This window comes from Somniosus microcephalus, chromosome 4 (genome assembly GCF_052327205.1).
Source record: "Somniosus microcephalus isolate GS21.2 chromosome 4, FLI_Smic_1.0, whole genome shotgun sequence".
In the NCBI taxonomy this organism is placed as follows: Eukaryota; Metazoa; Chordata; class Chondrichthyes; order Squaliformes; family Somniosidae; genus Somniosus; species Somniosus microcephalus.
In genome coordinates, this window is record NC_140990.1 from 338,355,260 (window position 1) to 338,375,013 (window position 19,754).

At 57.3% G+C, this 19,754-nt stretch overlaps 1 protein-coding gene across 2 annotated transcripts in view; it reads left to right on the forward strand.

Annotated features, from left to right (window-relative positions):
- Nucleotides 1-19,754, forward strand: part of LOC147120710 (protein lifeguard 3-like) — a 134,791-nt gene that overhangs the window by 94,470 nt on the left and 20,567 nt on the right. For both annotated transcript variants that reach the window (XM_085986940.1, XM_085986941.1), the window contains exons 6-11: nt 2,637-2,687; nt 3,153-3,192; nt 11,528-11,565; nt 14,541-14,628; nt 14,959-15,054; nt 18,450-18,503. In XM_085986940.1, the coding sequence (XP_085843066.1) occupies nt 2,637-2,687; nt 3,153-3,192; nt 11,528-11,565; nt 14,541-14,628; nt 14,959-15,054; nt 18,450-18,503 (367 nt within the window). The remainder of the gene's footprint in view (nt 1-2,636; nt 2,688-3,152; nt 3,193-11,527; nt 11,566-14,540; nt 14,629-14,958; nt 15,055-18,449; nt 18,504-19,754) is intronic.

Genomic DNA, 19,754 nt, shown 5'->3' on the forward strand with positions numbered 1-19,754 from the left:
ACCCCACCTCCCTTTCTTTTTTGCCTATCTTTCCTGAATATTGAATACCCCTGGATGTTGAGTTCCCAGTCTTGGCCATCCTTGAGCCGCGTTTCCGTAATCCCATCCAAATCATATCCGTTTACCTCTATTTGCACAGCCAATTCATCCACCTTATTACAAATGCTCCTCGCATTAAGACACAAAGCCTTCAGGCTTGTTTTTTTAACGCTCTTAGACCTATTAGAATTATTATTTACTGTGGCCACGTTTGATTTAAACCGTTGATTTCTCTGACTGCCACTTTTGTTTTTCTCCTTCCTATCTTTTGCATTTATCCCCGTTTCCCTTTCCTCTGTCTCCCTGCTCAGGTTCCCAACCTCCTGCCATTTTAGTTTAAACCCCCCCGAACAGCACTAGCAAACACTCCCCCTAGGACATCGGTCCCGGCCCTGCCCAGGTGCAAACCTTCCCGTTTGTACTGGTCCCACCTCTCCCAGAACCGGTTCCAATGTCCAAGGAATTTGAATCCCTCCTCCTTGCACCATTCCTCTAGCCACGTATTCATTTGAAATATCCTCCTATTTCTACTCTGACTAGCACGTGGCACTGGTAGCAATCCTGAGATTACTACCTTTGAGGTCCTATTTTTTAATTTACCTCCTAACTCCCTATATTCTGCTTTTCGGACCTCATCCTGTTTTTTACCTATATCGTTGGTGCCTATGTGCACCACGACAACTGGCTGTTCACCCTCCCCCTCCAAAATATTCTGCAGCCGCTCCGAGACGTCCTTGACCCTTGCACCAGGGAGGCAACACACCATCCTGGAGTCTCGATTGCGGCCCCAAAAACGCCTATCTATTCCCCTTACAATTGAGTCCCCTATCACTGTAGCTCTTCCACTCTTTTTCCTCCCAGCCTGTGCAGCAGAGCCACCCATGGTGCCAGGAAGTTGACTGCTGCTGCCTTCCCCTGATGAGTCATCCCCCCCCAACAGTATTCAAAGTGGTATATCTGTTGGAGAGGGGGATGGCCGCAGGGGATTCCTGCACTACCTGCCTGCGCCTCTTACTCTGCCTGCTGGTCACCCATTCCCTTCCTGCCTGTACACCCTTTACCTGCGGTGTGACCAACTCGCTATATGTGATACTCACGACGTCCTCAGCATCGCGAATGCTCCAAAATGAATCCATCCGCAGCTCCAGTGCCGCAATGCGGGCTGTCAGTAGCTGCAGCTGGACACACTTCCCGCACACATGGTCGTCAGGGACGCAGGAAGCATCCCTGATTTCCCACATAGAGCAGGAGGAGCACACTACGGGGCTGGGCTGTCCTGCCATGACTTACCCTTTAATTAATTAAAATTAAATGAATCCCACCAATTTCACTACAGTTAAATGATATATTTAAGGGCCCTGGTTTACAAACTGTCCCCGCTACACCACAGCAACTTTAAAAACTATAAACCACAGACTTAAAGTTTTAAAATGAGAGAAACACTCCAACCAATCACCTACCTGTTTTGTGGTGACGTCACGCCTCAAATACTTTTTACCTCTCTCCTTGCCTGAGATTGGTACGCCTACCTGAGCCTCTGGGGCCTCTTGTAGTCGCTCTGCTCCGCCTCCAGCCGCTGCCGATGCCGCACTGAGGCCTACCTGAGCCTCTGGGGCCTTTTGTAGTCGCTCTGCCGCTCTGCTCCGCCTCCAGCCGATGCCGCACTGAGGCCTACCTGAGCCTCTGGGGCCTTTTGTAGTCGCTCTGCTCCGCCTCCAGCCGCTGCCGATGCTGCACTCTATCCCACTGTCCCGCTCTCTCCCCATGGCCCTGTATCAATCCCAAACTAATCCCACTGTCCCACACCGGAAGTGAGCATCGCCGGCATGGCCGGCATTTATCACCCATCCCTTGTTGCCCCGAGAAGGTGGTGGTGAGCCTTGGTCTTGAGCTGCCGCAGTCCGTGTGGTATTGTAGTGGTTTGACACAACTGAGTAACCACTGCAGAGGGCAGTGAAGAGTCAACCCCGTTAGTGTGGGACTGGAGTCACATATAAGCCCAGACGGGGTAAGGACGGCAGGTCTCCCCCCACTAAAGGACAGCAGTGAACCACTGGTGGTCATTCCTTCAGCCGCCTAGGCCCTAAGCTCTGGAACCTAGGACCCGGAGGAGGCCATTCAGCCCCTCGTATCTGCTCCACAATTCAATTAGATCAGTGCCTCAATTCCATTTACCGCCTTTGCTCCGTATCCCTTGATGCCCTCTGGAATTCCCTCCCTAAACCTCTCCCACCTCTCCTCCTTTAAGATGCTCTCTGAAACCAACCTCTGTCTGTCCTAATATCTCCTTATGTGGCTCGGTGTCAAATTTTGTTCACTAATCGCTCCTGTGAAGCACCTTGGGACGTTTTACTACGTTAAAGGCGCTATATAAATGCAAGTTGTTGATGCTTGATATTGAGACGAAATAAGAATGCTTTTGATCTCCCGAGAACAGATTTGGCAATCTGAAGTTGGTGCAGTGATTGTGAATCGAGAGCTTGGGATAGGTGGGGGAAGGCAGGGGGGAATGGGGATTCCAGTCGAGGGGAATCTCGGGAGTTCCTGGCCCTGCTGTTCTGTCACACTGACCGGTTTCCCATTTTGTTTTTTTTTAGTGGTGTGTTCATCGTGATCTACCTTGTCCTGGTCTGCTGCGAAGGGCCCAGGTGAGTCCCCGTGCTGTTCCCGCCAGCGCGGGCCTCTTCCTCGACACAGAGCGTCTCATTGCTTGTTAAGCTGCTGCCCTCCTTCCCTCATCCCCTCCCCTCTCTTCCCCCCTCCCACCCCCTGCCGACACCGCCCCCCCCCCCCCCGGGGCTCCCCTTAAGGTGCCAACTCTCACTGACGTACGTTCAGCGGGCGTCGTCCGTTCTTTGCGCACGGGCTATTCGACCACGGGGTGAGTCACGAGAGCGCAGTCCTGTCTCTGTCGGCGCCTGTGGAACCGTACCGTCCTCTTCCACCTCATCTCCCAAGCGAGGAGGACACACTTGGGGCAGCGTTTAGCAGGTCATTATGGAGCATCGAAGGATACAGCACAGAAGGAGGCCATTTGGCCCATCGTGCCTGTGCCGGCTCTTTGAAAAAATCATTAATGTATTTTTTTTTTCTATCTCGCATGTTTTCTGCAGGAGGAAATTTCCCTGGAATGTGATCCTCCTGGCTGTTTTTGTAAGTATTTGTTACATTTCTTTATAATTTATTTTTTAAATCAGCCTCCTGTCTGCCCCACTCCAGTATCCTGCTCGTTCTGCAATGATTCCAGTGTCCTGACCCCATCCGGCCAACCTCTTACAGCTGGGATCAACCTCTGCGCAGAGACATTCGGCCTGATGTCTGCTCTCCCCTTGTCCTTCATAACCCTGACCCTGTATCGAAGTATCATTCTATCCTGGGAAATAGCTGCTACACCGCTGGAAGGCCCTTCTGAGATGACCGCCTACTCCCACCTCCGTAACATCTTCCATCTCCACCCCTGCCTCAGCTCATCCGCTGCTGAAACCCTCATCCAGGCCTTTGTTGCCTCCAGACTCGACTATTCCAATGCACTCCTGGCCGGCCTCCCACTTTCCACCCTACGTAAACTTGAGCTCATTCAAAACTCGGCGGCCCCGTGTCCTAACTCGCACCCAGTCCTGTTCACCCATCACCCCCTGTGCTCACTGCCCCGTGTCCTAACTCACACCAAGTCCCGTTCACCCATCACCCCCTGTGCTCACTGCCCCGTGTCCTAACTCACACCCAGTCCTGTTCACCCATCACCCCCTGTGCTCACTGCCCCGTGTCCTAACTTGCACCCAGTCCCGTTCACCCATCACCCCCTGTGCTCACTGCCCCGTGTCCTAACTCACACCCAATCCCGTTCACCCTTCAACCCCCTGTGCTCACTGCCCCGTGTCCTAACTCACACCCAGTCCCGTTTGCCCATCACCCCCTGTGCTCACTGCCCCGTGTCCTAACTCACACCCAGTCCCGTTCACCCATCACCCCCTGTGCTCACTGCCCCGTGTCCTAACTCGCACCCAGTCCCGTTCACCCATCACCCCCTGTGCTCACTGCCCCGTGTCCTAACTCACACCCAGTCCCGTTCACCCCTCACCCCCTGTGCTCACTGCCCCGTGTCCTCACTCACACCCAGTCCCGTTCACCCATCACCCCCTGTGCTCACTGCCCCGTGTCCTAACTCACACCCAGTCCCGTTCTCCCATCACCCCCTGTGCTCACTGCCCCGTGTCCTAACTCACACCCAGTCCCGTTCACCTATCACCCCCTGTGCTCACTGCCCCGTGTCCTAACTCACACCCAGTCCCGTTCACCCATCACCCCCTGTGCTCACTGCCCCGTGTCCTAACTCACACCCAGTCCCGTTCACCCATCACCCCCTGTGCTCACTGCCCCGTGTCCTAACTCGCACCGAGTCCCGTTCACCCATCACCCCCTGTGCTCACTGCCCTGTGTCCTAACTCACACCCAGTCCCGTTCACCCATCACCCGCTGTGCTCGCTGCCCCGTGTCCTAACTCACACCCAGTCCCGTTCACCCATCACCCCCTGTGCTCACTGCCCCATGTCCTAACTCACACCCAGTCCCGTTCACCCATCTCCCATGTGCTCGCTGACCTACATTAGCTCCCAGTCCGGTAACGCCTTGATATTAAAATTCTCATCCTTGTTTTCAAATCCCTCCATGGCCTCACCCCCCCCCCCCCCTCCCATCTCTGTAACCTCCTTCAGTCCCACAACTCCCCCGAGATCCCTGCGCTCCTCTAATTCTGGCCTCTTGCACATTGATGCGCCATCAATTACTCAAAAGACTGAGGTTAAGCGAGTAACAACCAGGCTTTTATTAACTAAAGAATGAAGGTCTAGTCTCGAGTGGTCGACCCGTCCAGAACACTAAGGGACTGGGAGGTAGTCACTTATATACCTGGAATAGTGGGAGGAGTCAGCCGAGGCATGTCCAGACCTGTACCTAGTGGAATACACATACACATACAGACAGGTATAACAGTGGTTTACCACATTCACCCCTTGTTTAAAAATGAATCCGGCGGGGTGAAGTGTATTTAAAAGTTCGTGTATTGGAGTCTCTCCGGAGGTCTTGTCTGCCGCTGTGATCGACGTGGCGACGGCAGGGGTGGTGCGGCTTCCGGCGTCGCGTCCCGTGTAGGCTGGGGCACTGGAGTGTAGTCCTCGTGGGTGACGGTCCAAGGCGAGCCGGCTGCTGGGGTTGGATATCGGGGGGGGGGGGGGGTGGTAATGGGTAGTGGGTTACAGCGGTCCCCGAGGGTGTCGTGGGGGGGGGGTGGTAATGGGTAGTGGGTTACAGCGGTCCCCGAGGGTGCGAGGTCTCGTATGGAGACTGTGTCCTCCCGCCCATCCGGGTACGCAATGTAAGCATACTGGGGTTTGGCGTGGAGGAGGTAGACCCTCTCGACCAGGGGGTCCGTTTTATTGGTCCTCACGTGTCTTCTCAGTAGTACCGCCTGGGGACGTCAGCCATGGCGGTAACGCTGTCCCCGATGTGGACTTCCTTGGGAAGACAAACATTTTCTCGTGAGGGGGTGGCATTGGTGGCAGTGCAGAGCAGTGACCGAATCGAGTGGAGCGCATCGGGGAGCACCTCCTGCCAGCGGGAGGTCGGAAGGCCCCTAGACTTTAAGGCTAGTAGGGCGGCCTTCCAAACTGTTGCATTCTCTCTTTCCACCTGTCCGTTCCCCCAGGGGTTGTAACTGGTGGTCCTGCTTGTGGCTATACCCCTAGCGAGCAGGTACTGGCGGAGTTCGTCGCTCATAAACGATGAGCCCCGGTCGCTATGGATATAGCTGGGGAAACCGAACAAGGTGAAGAGGCTGTTCAGACATTTAATGACCGTGGCACTGGTCATGTCCGGGCAGGGGATAGCGAACGGGAAACGGGAGTACGCGTCAATGATGTTGAGGAAGTACACATTGCGGTCGGAGGAGGGGAGAGGCCCTTTAAAATCGACGCTCAGGCGTTCGAAAGGGCGAGTGGCTTTTATCAGGTGGGCTCTGTCTGGTCTATAAAAGTGCGGTTTGCACTCAGCGCAGACTTGGCAGTTCTTGGTCATGGTCCTGACCTCCTCGATGGAGTAAGGCAGGTTGCGGGCCTTGATGAAGTGGAAGAACCTGGTGACCCCCGGGTGGCAGAGGTCATTGTGGAGGGCCCTCAGCCTATCGATCTGCGCGCTGGCGCAGGTGCCACGCGATAGGGCATCTGGGGGTTCATTGAGCTTCCCAGGCCGGTACAAGATCTCGTAATTGTAGGTGGAAAGTTTGATTCTCCACCTCAAGATCTTGTCATTTTTGATTTTGCCCCTCTGCTTGTTGTTGAACATAAAAGCAACTGAACGCTGGTCAGTGAGCAGGGTAAATCGTTTTCCGGCCAGGTATTGCCTCCAATGACGCACAGCCTCCACAATAGCCTGGGCCTCCTTCTCGACCGCGGAGTGTCTGGTCTCCGGGCCCTGGAGGGTTCGTGAGAAGAATGCCACAGGTCTCCCTGCCTGATTAAGGGTGGCGGCCAGAGCGAAGTCGGACGCATCGCTTTCCACCTGGAAGGGGATGGATTCGTCCACTGCGTGCATGGTGGCTTTGGCAATGTCCTCCTTGATACGGTGGAAGGCCGAGCGGGCCTCTGCCGTCACGGGAAAAGAGGTGGACTTGATCAGCGGGCGGGCTTTGTCTGCATAGTAGGGGACCCACTGGGCGTAGTAGGAAAAAAACCCTAGGCACCTCTTCAGAGCTTTTAGGCAGTGGGGCAGTGGGAGTTCCATAAGGGAACGCATCCGGTCCGGGTCGGGGACCGATGACCCCGTGTTCCACAACACAGCCAAGGATGGCGAGGCGGTCTGTGCGGAATATGCACGTCTCCTTGTTATATGTCAGGTTCAGGAGTTGGGCGGTGCGGAGGAATTTCTCGAGGTTTGCGTCATGGTCCTGCAAGTCATGGCCGCAGATGGTCACATTGTCTAGGTAAGGAAAGTGGCCTGCAGCGCGTTTTGATCGACCATCCGGTCCATCTCCCTTTGGCAGACGGAGACCCCGTTGGTAACGCCAAAGGGAACCCTAAGGAAGTGATAGAGGCGGCCGTTTGCCTCAAAAGCAGTATACTGGCGGTCTTCGGGGCGGATGGGGAGCTGGTGGTACGCTGATTTCAGGTCAATGGTCGAAAAGACACGGTACTGCGCGATCTGGTTGACCATGTCAGCTATGCGGGGGAGTGGGTAGGCGTCCAGCAGGGTGTAGCGGTTTATTGTTTGGCTGTAGTCGATGACCAGGCGTCGTTTCTCGCCGGTCTTAACGACCACAACCTGGGCTCGCCAGGGGCTGGAGCTGCCCTCAATAATCCCCTCCTTCAGGAGCCGCTCCACTTCGGTTTTGATGAAAACCCTGTCCCCGGCACTGTATCGCCTGCTCTTTGTGGCGATGGGCTTACAGTCGGGGGTGAGGTTAGCAAACAGTGGGGGGGGGTGGGACTCTGAGTGTGGAGAGGTTGCATCTAGTGCGCGGCGGGCAATTTGGAGGCTGCTGGCTGCGGACTGTGAGTGGGGGGAGGGGGCCACCGTACACCATCGTAACGCTTTTGAGGTGGCACTGGAAATCCAACCCCAGTAGAACGGCAGTGCAAAGTTGGGGCAGGACCAGGAGTTTAAAATTATTGAACACAGTCCCGTCTACTACTAGTGTCACCACGCAGTAGCCGCCAATGTCCGCTGACTGGGACTCGGCGGCCATAGAAATCGGCTGGTGCGCAGGCAGGACTGGGAGAGAGCAACGCCGCACCGTGTCGGGGTGGATGAAGCTCTCTGTGCTCCCGGAGTCAAAAAGGCAGTTTATTGCATGGCCGTTTACCTTAACGTCCATTTTGGACCGAGCTAGTTGGTGCGGTCTCGTTTGGTCCAGCGTAACAGAGGCCAGCGTAGGGGTCGGTGTGTCGCTGCGGGTATCAGATGGGGGGGGGGGGGTTGGCGGCCTGCTGTGTCCCGGCTGGTGTCCAAGATGGCGGCGTCCATGATTCCCATGTGGCTGGAGTCGTCCAAGATGGCTGCTGCTGCGGTGGTTCGCACATGGCTGGGGAGGCCCAAGATGGCGGCCCGCACGGCCCACACACGGCGCTGTTGGGGGCCCAAGATGGCGGCACGCGGCGCTGCTGGCGTTCGGGGTGGCTTTGGCCTTGCAGACGCTAGCGTAGTGTCCCTTTTTCCCGCAGCCCGAGCAGGTCGCATTCTTCGCCGGGCAGCGCGCTCTGGGGTGTTTGGCCTGGCCACAGAAGTAGCATTTCTGGCCTTGGGATACTGCTGTCTGGCTTTGGGACACTGCTGCAGTGGTTGGGCAGTTGTTGGGCTGTGGCTGGGGTGGCACGCTGCTATGGGGCTATCCTACCGTGTCCCAGGTTGTCATTCCCCACGGCGTCCACGGTGCAGAGGAGTAGGCATCCATGCCCCGGTAGGCTGCGTCCAGCGTTAGTGCGATTTCGGAGGCTTTGTCGAGGGTGAGGTCACTCTGCTCCAGCAGTCGCTGTCGGGTGTAGTTGGACCTGTGGCCCGCTACGAAGGCATCCCGGATCAGTTCCTCCGTGTACTTAGTGGGCGTTACTGCCTTACACCCACAGGCCCGGCCAAGCACGGACAGTGCTTGGAGGTATTCCTCAGTCGATTCCCCAGGTTGTTGCTTGCGACTCCCCAGGAGGTGCCTGGCGTAAACTTCGTTCACAGGGCGCGTGTACTGGGTCTTGAGGAGCTGGAGGGCGGCTGTGTACGAGGTTGCTTCCCGGATGACTGAGTACACTCGGTGGTTCACCTTAGAGATCAGGACAGACAGTTTGTTCGCATCCGTTACGACCGCAGTGGAGGCAGTCAGGAATGCCTCGAAGCACGTGAGCCAGTGAGCAAACTTGGTGGAAGCATCCGCTTCCCGACTGTCCAGGTCCAGGCATGCTGGTGTGAGGATCTTCTCCATTATAAAAATTTTAGTTAATAAAATTGACGCGCCATCAATTACTCAAAAGACTGAGGTTAAGCGAGTAACAACCAGGCTTTTATTAACTAAAGAATGAAGGTCTAGTCTCGAGTGGTCGACCCGTCCAGAATACTAAGGGACTGGGAGGTAGTCACTTATATACCTGGAATAGTGGGAGGAGTCAGCCGAGGCATGTCCAGACCTGTACCTAGTGGAATACACATACACATACAGACAGGTATAACAGTGGTTTACCACACACATTCCCAATTTTAACCGCTCCACCATTGGCGGCCGTGCCTTCAGCTGCCAAGGCCCCTAAGCTCTGGAATTCCCCTCCCTAAACCTCTCTGCCTCGCTCTCCTCCTTTAAGACGCTCCTTCAAACCGACCTCTTTGAGCAAGCTTTTGTCCTAATATCTCCTTACGTGGCTCGGTGTCAAATTCGGTTTGATAATCGCTCCTGTGCAGCACCCTGGGACGTTTTACTACATTAAAGGCACTGTGTGTGTCAGCTGTGGCTCAGTGGGCAGCACTCTCGCCACTGGGTCAGGAGGTCGTGGATTCAAGCCCCACTCCAGAGACTTGAACAAAGAGTCTAGACTGACACTGCAGAACAGTACTGAGGGAGCGCTGCGCAGTCGGAGGGGCAGTACTGAGGGAACGCCGCACTGTCGGAGGGGCAGTACTGAGGGAGCGCTGCACTGTCGGAGGGGCAGTACTGAGGGAGCGCTGCGCAGTCGGAGGGCAGTACTGAGGGAGCGCTGCGCAGTCGGAGGGGCAGTACTGAGGGAGCGCTGCACTGTCGGAGGGTCAGTACTGAGGGAGCGCCGCACTGTCGGAGGGCCAGTTACTGAGGGAGTGCTGCACTGTCGGAGGGGCAGTACTGAGGGAGCGCTGCGCAGTCGGAGGGTCAGTACTGAGGGAGAGCTGCACTGTCAGAGGGGCAGTACTGAGGGAGTGCTGCACTGTCGGAGGGGCAGTACTGAGGGAACGCCGCACTGTCGGAGGGGGCAGTACTGAGGGAGCGCTGCACTGTCGGAGGGTCAGTACTGAGGGAGCGCTGCACTGTCGGAGGGTCAGTACTGAGGGAGCGCTGCACTGTCGGAGGGTCAGTACTGGGGGAGCGCCGCACTGTCGGAGGGGCAGTACTGAGGGAACGCCGCACTGTCGGAGGGGCAGTACTGAGGGAGCGCTGCACTGTCGGAGGGGCAGTACTGAGGGAGCGCCGCACTGTCGGAGGGGCAGTACTGAGGGAGCGCCGCACTGTCGGAGGGGGCAGTACTGAGGGAGCGCTGCACTGTCGGAGGGTCAGTACTGAAGGAGCGCTGCGCAGTCGGAGGGGCAGTACTGAGGGAGCGCCGCACTGTCGGAGAGGCAGTACTGAGGGAGCGCTGCACTGTCGGAGGGGGCATACTGAGGGAGCGCTGCACTGTCGGAGGGGCAGTACTGAGGGAGCGCTGCACTGTCGGAGGGTCAGTACTGAGGGAGCGCTGCGCAGTCGGAGGGGCAGTACTGAGGGAGCGCTGCGCAGCCGGAGGGTCAGTACTGAGGGAGCGCCGCACTGTCGGAGGGGCACTACTGAGGGAGCACCGCACTGTCGGAGGGGCAGTACTGAGGGAGCGCTGCACTGTCGGAGGGGCAGCACTGAGGGAGTGCTGGTTCCTCCCCAAAAGGACAATAGTGAACTAGTTGGGTTTTTACGACAATCCATGCTCACTAATACTGTGACCAGCTTTTGAGTTCCAGATTTCTTTAACTGTATTCAAATTCTGAAATTTCCATGGTGGGATTTGAACTTGTGTTCACAGAATCACAGAAACCCCACAGTGCAGATAGAGGCCATTTCGGCCCATCGAGCCTGCATCGACACATATCCCACCCGATCCCCGTAACCCCTACACCAACACATATCCCACCCTATCCCCACGTATTTAATCCCCCTAACACTAAGGGTCAATTTATTATAGCCAATCAACCTAACTCGCACATCTTTGGACTGTGGGAGGAAACCGGAGCACCCGGAGGAAACCCACGCAAACACGGGGAGAATGTGCAAACTCCACACAGACAGTCGCCCGAGGCCGGATTCGAACCCGGGTCCCTGGCGCTGTGAGGCAACAGTGCTAACCACTATGCCACCGTGCTGCCCGTTCTCTGGATTACGAGCCCAGCAACAGAACCGCTGCACTACCGTCCCCCTCACCGTCCCCCTCACCGTCCCCCTCACCTCTCCCCTCACCGCCCCCCCTCACCGCCCCCCCCTCACCGCCCCCCCCTCACCGCCCCCCCTCACCGCCCCCCCCTCACCGCCCTCCCTCACCGCCCCCCCTCACCGCCCCCCCTCACCGCCCCCCCTCACCGCCCCCCCTCACCGCCCCCCCTCACCGCCCCCCCTCACCGCCCCCCCTCACCGTCCCCCCTCACCGTCCCCTCACCGCCCCCCTCACCGTCCCCCTCACCGTACGGGCACCTGTGGTCTGGATCTCACTCATACCTTATCTTATTTTCTTCTTTTTCCGTGCAGACGTTGGCTATGTCATATCTGACTGGAACAATTGCAAGGTATGGAGTGTGAGTGTGAGCGCGGCGAGTGTGAGCGCGGCGAGTGTGTGCGCGCGATGCCTTCCACAGTGGAATGCCCTCAGTAGGCTCACGTGCATGTTAAGTTTGCGCCGAGCCCCTCTAATGCCAGTGCAGCAGTGTGGACAGCTGCGGCGTGGGATACCTAATTATCCGATGCCCGCTCGCCACTACTGCGGCCGTACCCCGGGAGCCCCGAGTCACAGCCTGAGCCCCCCCCCGCAGGGAACACGGGGCACTGGGGGTGGGGTATCAGAGCCTGAGGGAATGGGGTATCGGAGGCCCAGGGGGTGGGGGGTATCGGAGCCCCAGGGGGTGGGGTATCGGAGCCCCAGGGAGTGGGGGTATCGGAGGCCCCAGGGGGTGGGGTATTGGAGGCCCCAGGGGGTGGGGTATTGGAGGCCCCAGGGGGTGGGGTATTGGAGGCCCCAGGGGGTGGGGTATCGGAGCCCCAGGGGGTGGGGTATCGGAGGCCCCAGGGGGTGGGGTATCGGAGGCCCCAGGGGGTGGGGTATCGGAGGCCCCAGGGGGTGGGGTATCGGAGGCCCCAGGGGGTGGGGTATCGGAGGCCCCAGGGGGTGGGGTATCGGAGGCCCCAGGGGGTGGGGTATCGGAGGCCCCAGGGGGGTGGGGTATCGGAGCCCCAGGGGGTGGGGTATCGGAGGCCCGCGGGTGGGGTATCGGAGGCCCGGGGGTGGGGTATCGGAGCCCCAGGGAGTGGGGTATTGGAGGCCCCAGGGGGTGGGGTATCGGAGGCCCAGGGGGTGGGGTATCGGAGCCCCAGGGAGTGGGGTATCAGAGCCCCGGGGGTGGGGTATCGGAGGCCAGGGAGTGGGGTATCGGAGGCCCCAGGGAGTGGGGTATCGGAGGCCCCAGGGGGTGGGGTATCGGAGGCCCGGGGGTGGGGTATCGGAGGCCCGCGGGTTGGGGGTATCGGAGGCCCGGGGGTGGGGTATCGGAGCCCCAGGGAGTGGGGTATTGGAGGCCCCAGGGGGTGGGGTATCGGAGGCCCAGGGGGGTGGGGTATCAGGGCCCCAGGGGGTGGGGTATCGGAGGCACTGGGAGTGGGGTATCAGAGCCCCGGGGGTGGGGTATCGGAGGCCAGGGAGTTGGGTATTGGAGGGCCCAGGGGGTGGGGTATCGGAGGCCCAGGGGGTAGGGTATCGGAGGCCAGGGAGTGGGGTATCGGAGGCCCAGGGAGTGGGGTATCAGAGGCCCCAGGGAGTGGGGTATCGGAGGGACAGGGAGTGGGGTATCGGAGGCCCAGGGAGTGGGGTATCAGAGGCCCCAGGGAGTGGGGTATCGGAGGGACAGGGAGTGGGGTATCGGAGGCCCAGGGAGTGGGGTATCAGAGGCCCCAGGGGTGGGGTATCGGGGGCCCAGAGGGTGGGGTATCGGGGGCCCAGGGAGTCGGGTATCGGAAGCCCAGGGGGTGGGGGTATCAGAGCCCCAGGGAGTGGGGTATCGGAGGCCCAGAGGGTGGGGTATCGGGGGCCCAGGGAGTGGGGGTATCGGAGGCCCAGGGAGTGGGGTATCGGAGGCCCAGGGAGTGGGGTATCGGGGGCCCAGGGAGTGGGGTATCGGAGGCCCAGAGGGTGGGGTATCGGAAGCCCAGGGGGGTGGGGGTATCGGAGCCCCAGGGAGTGGGGTATCGGAGGCCCAGGGGGTGGGGTATCGGAGGCCCAGAGGGTGGGGTATCGGAAGCCCAGGGGGTGGGGTATCGGAGCCCCAGGGAGTGGGGTATCGGAAGCCCAGGGAGTGCAGGCCCAGCTGTGTTGCTGCCAACAGGGGAGGAGAGCGAACAAGGGGGAAATAACCAGTGGTTAAATATCTGGTCGATGGGTCCCCGTGAATAGAAAAGCCTCAAACTCCACCTGATCCCCTCATCGCTGTCATCGACTTTATTCATTGGAACGTTTTTGTACTGCTCCTGGAAAGATCTGGTTCCCCGCACTCATTGTTTGATGTCAAATCTCTTGGAGCCTCCGAACATACGGGAAACGATGGGCAAGAAAAGACCAACTGGTCCCGTCCAGCCTGTCCCACACCTGGAGAAGCTGGGGTTGTTCTCCTTGGAGCAGAGAAGGTTAAGGGGAGATTTGATAGAGGTGTTCAAAATTACGAGGGGTTCTGTTTGAGTAAATAAAGAGAAAGTGTTTCCAATGGCTGAAAGGTCGGTAACCAGAGGACACAGATTTAAGGTAATTGGCAAAAGAACCAGAGGGAGGTGAGGAGAAATGTTTTTGACATGAATCGGCCATTCATGAAAGAAAGACTTAGGAAATAATACTGACCGGCCTGCGGGTGGTGCTGTCCAGGGAGAGTATAAATACTCGGGCACGGGCCCAGCTTGCTCAGGACATTCTTAACAGGAACTAGTGAAGGACACAACTAGACCTCCATGTTGTAAAACAGTTGATTAAAGCTTTGTTTAACGCTTAGACCAAGTGCCCAGTAGTTTTCTTACGTCAGTTTTTTTACACAGCAAGTTGTTGTGATCTGGAACGTGCTGCCTGAAAGGGCGGTGGAAGCAGATTCAATAGTGACTTTTAAAAGGGAATTGGATAAATACTTGAAGGGAAACATTCACAGGGCTGTGGGGAAAGAGCAGGGGGAGTGGGATTAATTGGAGAGCTCTTTCAAAGAGCCGGCACAGGCACGATGGCCGAATGGCCTCCTCCTGTGCTGTTTGATTCATTATTACAGACAATCCCCACCTCCCGGCCATGTGATCTCCTGGGAGAGGCGAAAAACCAGATTTTAAAACTCTGGACAATTAGTGGGGGGGCAAAAAGTCTGGAAAATTATTCCCAGACCCCCTCAGGCGAGCGACGCGATTCCCGGAGACCACCTTCGCCGTGATTAACGTCGGGCGCTCGGCGCGGGCGTCGAGTTCGGGGTCTGTGAAGGGCCCTGGTTCTCCGCGGGCCGTTAACCTTTGGCTCTTTTCTCCGCAGTTACTACAGCACCAAGTCCGTATTCCTCTGCCTCGGGATCACCGCCTTGGTCTGTCTCTGTGTCACCATCTTCTGCTTCCAGACAAAGGTACCAGGACCGGGGGGGGGGCCGGGCCTTATGGGGGTGGAGGTCTTTGGTGGGGGGGGGGGGGGGGGGGGGAGTGTCTCTCGGGGAGGGTCTCTCGGTCGGGGGGTGGTCTCGGTCTGGGCGGGGTCTCGGTCTGGGGGCGGGGGGGAGGGGCCTCTTGTGGGTGGGGGGTCTCTCTGGGGGGGTCTCGGTCTGGGGGGGTTTCCCTGGGGGACGGGGGGGCTGAGTCGGGGGGGGAGGGGGGGTCTTGGGGGGGGGGTCTCCCTGGGGGACGGGGGGCTGGGCTGAGTCGGGATGTACGAAGCATTAACGCAGCGATTGCCCCGACAGGTGGATTTCACTTCCTGCGGAGGCCTGTTCTGTGCTCTCGGGATCGGCCTCTTTGTCTCGGGGATTGTGGTCACCATCGTTCTCTCCTTCAAATATGTAAGTAAAGCTCGACATTCCCGCCAAAGAAAGACTCTCATTTCCACAACACCTTTCACGACCACCGGACGTCCCAAAGCGCTTCACAGCCAATGAAGTAGTTTTTGAAGTGGAGTCACTGTCATAATATGGGAAACGGAAGTGAGAACCGAAATCTGAGGAATTGTATGGGGGAGGGAGAGAAGGAGGGAGATTGAGGGAGGGAGGGAAAGTGAGGAAGTGAGGGAGAGTGAGGAAGGGATGGAGTGAGGGAGGGAGAGTGAGGAAGGGATGGAGGGAGGGAGTGAGGAAGGGATGGAGGGAGGGAGGGAGAGTGAGGGGATGGAGGGAGAGTGAGGAAGGGATAGAGGGAGGGAGGGAGATTGGGAGTGAGGGAGGGAGGGATGGAGGAAGGGATGGAGGGAGGGAGTGAGGGAGGGACAGTGAGGAAGGGATGGAGGGAGGGAGGGAGGGAGATTGGGAGTGAGGAAGGGATGGAGGGAGGGAGGGAGAGGGAGGGAGGGATGGAGGGAGGGAGTGAGGGAGGGACAGTGAGGGAGGGAGGGAGATTGGGAGTGAGGGATGGAGGGAGGGAGAGGGAGGGAGGGATGGAGGGAGGGAGAGGGAGGGAGGGATGGAGGAAGGGAGGGAGGGAGGGAGTGAGGGAGGGACAGTGAGGGAGGGAGGGAGATTGGGAGTGAGGAAGGGATGGAGGGAGGGAGAGGGAGGGAGAGGGAGGGAGGGATGGAGGGAGGGAGGGATGGAGGAAGGGAGGAAGGGATGGAGGGAGGGAGTGAGGGAGGGACAGTGAGGGAGGGAGGGAGATTGGGAGTGAGGAAGGGATGGAGGGAGGGAGAGGGAGGGAGGGATGGAGGGTGGGAGAGGGAGGGAGGGATGGAGGGAGGGAGTGAAGGAGGGACAGTGAGGAAGGGATGGAGGGAGGGAGTGAGGGCGGGAGGGAGGGAGGGTGAGGAAGGGATGGAGGGAGGGAGAGTAAGGAATGGATGGAGGGAGGGAGGGAGAGGGAGACCAGTGTTTAATGGATGATGTAAATGTACAAAAGCAGCTTGTGATCACGGGGGAGCAGGTTAGAAACAGCCCGTGCGAAGCTCTGCTCTGGGGGAAGCTGTTGACAGGGTTGTCTCTCCCCGGGACGTCAGTGGGTGAGTGCAGCTCACGGCCGTACTGGGCGACCAGACTCTCCATCCCTTGTTTGCTCGGTCAGCTGATCTCCACCAGAGGTTTGTTGAGGCGCCGCCATTGGCCTCAGTGCCCTTGGCCGCGGGTTCTCCGCACCTGATCGCTGCCTGGTGAACTCCCACTGGGAAGAGTGAGCACCGGGCGAGGGTGGGATTGGGGCTCGGCCGCGATGCCTTCTGTGGTCAAATAGCCGGCTGTCACTTACACACCCCCTCCCCCCGCCCCGCATTGTTCATTGAGACCGGCCGCGTGAGGCCGGATGGAGTGAGCCTGTGGAACTGTACCCCCCCCCCACCCTGCCCCCCCCCCCCCCCCCAATAACAGACGGCTCCCGCGGGTGAGGAGAGCGGTGGAAGGAACTGAAGAGGGGAAAGAGCGAGCAGACCGAGCTGGACAGGAAATCACCTTTTTATTTCACCCCCCGGGAAGGGTTTGAGTCCACAACCTTCTGAATTTGTTTTAGTTCATTCTCGGGATGTGGGCATCGCTGGCAAGGCCGGCATTTACTGCCCATCCCGAATTGCCCTCGAGAAGGTGGTGGTGAGCCGCCTTGAACCGCTGCAGTCCGTGTGGTGAAGGTGCTCCCACAGTGCTGTGAGGGAGGGAGTTCCAGGATTTTGACCCAGCGACGATGAAGGAACGGCCGATATACTTCTAAGTCAGGATGGTGTGTGACTGGGAGGGGAAGTTGCAGGTGGTGGTGTTCCCATGCGCCTGCTGCCCTCGTCCTTCTACACAGTGTTTACAGCACAGAAACAGGCCATTCGGCCCAACTGCTCCATGCCAGTGATTATACTCCACACGAGCCTCCTCCCACCCCTCTTCATCGCACCCCATCAATATATCCTATTCCTTTCTCCCTCATGTGCTTATCTAGCTTCCCCTTAAATGCAATTCAGTCTCTCCTGGTAGGCGTAACCTCTCGGTTCTGATATCATTCTAGTAAATTCTTTCCTGCACCTTCTCCAGGGCCTCTATATCCTTTTTGTAATGTGGAGACCAGAACTGTGCAGAGTATTCCCAGTGTGATATGGAGACCGGAACTGTGCACAGTACTCCCAGTGTGATATGGAGACCGGAACTGTGCACAGTATTCCCAGTGTGATATGGAGACCGGAACTGTGCACAGTACTCCCAGTGTGATATGGAGACCAGAACTGTGCACAGTACTCCCAGTGTGATATGGAGACCGGAACTGTGCACAGTACTCCCAGTGTGATATGGAGACTGGAACTGTGCACAGTATTCCCAGTGTACTATGGAGACTAGAACTGTGCACAGTACTCCCAGTGTGATATGGAGACCGGAACTGTGCACAGTACTCCCAGTGTGATATGGAGACCGGAACTGTGCACAGTACTCCCAGTGTGATATGGAGACCGGAACTGTGCACAGTACTCCCAGTGTGATATGGAGACCGGAACTGTGCACAGTACTCCCAGTGTGATATGGAGACCGGAACTGTGCACAGTACTCCCAGTGTGATATGGAGACCGGAACTGTGCACAGTACTCCCAGTGTGATATGGAGACCGGAACTGTGCACAGTATTCCCAGTGTGATATGGAGACCGGAACTGTGCACAGTATTCCCAGTGTGATATGGAGACCGGAACTGTGCACAGTACTCCCAGTGTGATATGGAGACCAGAACTGTGCACAGTATTCCCAGTGTGATATGGAGACCGGAACTGTGCACAGTACTCCCAGTGTGATATGGAGACCGGAACTGTGCACAGTATTCCCAGTGTGATATGGAGACCGGAACTGTGCACAGTACTCCCAGTGTGATATGGAGACCAGAACTGTGCACAGTACTCCCAGTGTGATATGGAGACCGGAACTGTGCACAGTACTCCCAGTGTGATATGGAGACTGGAACTGTGCACAGTATTCCCAGTGTACTATGGAGACTAGAACTGTGCACAGTACTCCCAGTGTGATATGGAGACCAGAACTGTGCACAGTACTCCCAGTGTGATATGGAGACCGGAACTGTGCACAGTATTCCCAGTGTGATATGGAGACCGGAACTGTGCACAGTACTCCCAGTGTGATATGGAGACCAGAACTGTGCACAGTACTCCCAGTGTGATATGGAGACTGGAATTGTGCACAGTACTCCCAGTGTGATGGGTGGTAGAGGTTGTGAGTTTGGGAGGTGCTGTCGAAGAAGGTTGAACGCTGTGAATAATCCAATGTCTTTGTGTTCTGTCAGATTCCGTGGCTTCACATGTTGTATTCTGCGATCGCAGCGATTGTATTTACTCTGGTGAGTAATGCTTCCTCCAATTGGCGAGCCTTGCCTGGGCTGATTTTCAAGGCTGGCGTCTGTGCTGCTGAGCTCCCTGTGAGTCTCACTGTGCTCCCTCTACTCTGTCCCATCAAACACTCCCAGGGCAGGTACAGCATGGGTTAGATACAGAGTAAAGCTCCCTCTACTCTGTCCCATCAAACACTCCCAGGGCAGGTACAGCATGGGTTAGATACAGAGTAAAGCTCCCTCTACACTGTCCCATCAAACACTCCCAGGGCAGGTACAGCACGGGTTAGATACAGAGTAAAGCTCCCTCCACACTGTCCCATCAAACAATCCCAGGGCAGGTACAGCACGGGTTAGATACAGAGTAAAGCTCCCTCTACACTGTCCCCTCAAACACTCCCAGGGCAGGTACAGCATGGGTTAGATACAGAGTAAAGCTCCCTCTACACTGTCCCATCAAACACTCCCAGGGCAGGTACAGCATGGGTTAGATACAGAGTAAAGCTCCCTCTACTCTGTCCCATCAAACACTCCCAGGGCAGGTACAGCATGGGTTAGATACAGAGTAAAGCTCCCTCTACACTGTCCCATCAAACACTCCCAGGGCTGGTGCAGCACGGGTTAGATACAGAGTAAAGCTCCCTCTACACTGTCCCCTCAAACACTCCCAGGGCAGGTACAGCACGGGTTAGATACAGAGTAAAGCTCCCTCTACACTGTCCCATCAAACACTCCCAGGGCAGGTACAGCACGGGTTAGATACAGAGTAAAGCTCCCTCTACACTGTCCCATCAAACACTCCCAGGGCAGGTACAGCACGGGTTAGATACAGAGTAAAGTTCCCTCTACACTGTCCCATCAAACACTCCCAGGGCAGGTACAGCACGGGTTAGATACAGAGTAAAGCTCCCTCTACACTGTCCCATCAAACACTCCCAGGGCAGGTACAGCACGGGTTAGATACAGAGTAATGCTCCCTCTACACTGTCCCATCAAACACTCCCAGGGCAGGTACAGCACGGGTTAGATACAGAGTAAAGCTTTCTCTGCACTGTCCCATCAAACACTCCCAGGGCAGGTACAGCACCGGGTTAGATACAGAGTAAAGCTCCCTCTACACTGTCCCATCAAACACTCCCAGGGCAGGTACAGCACGGGTTAGATACAGAGTAAAGCTCCCTCTACACTGTCCCATCAAACACTCCCGGGGCAGGTACAGCACGGGTTAGATACAGAGTAAAGCTCCCTCTACACTGTCCC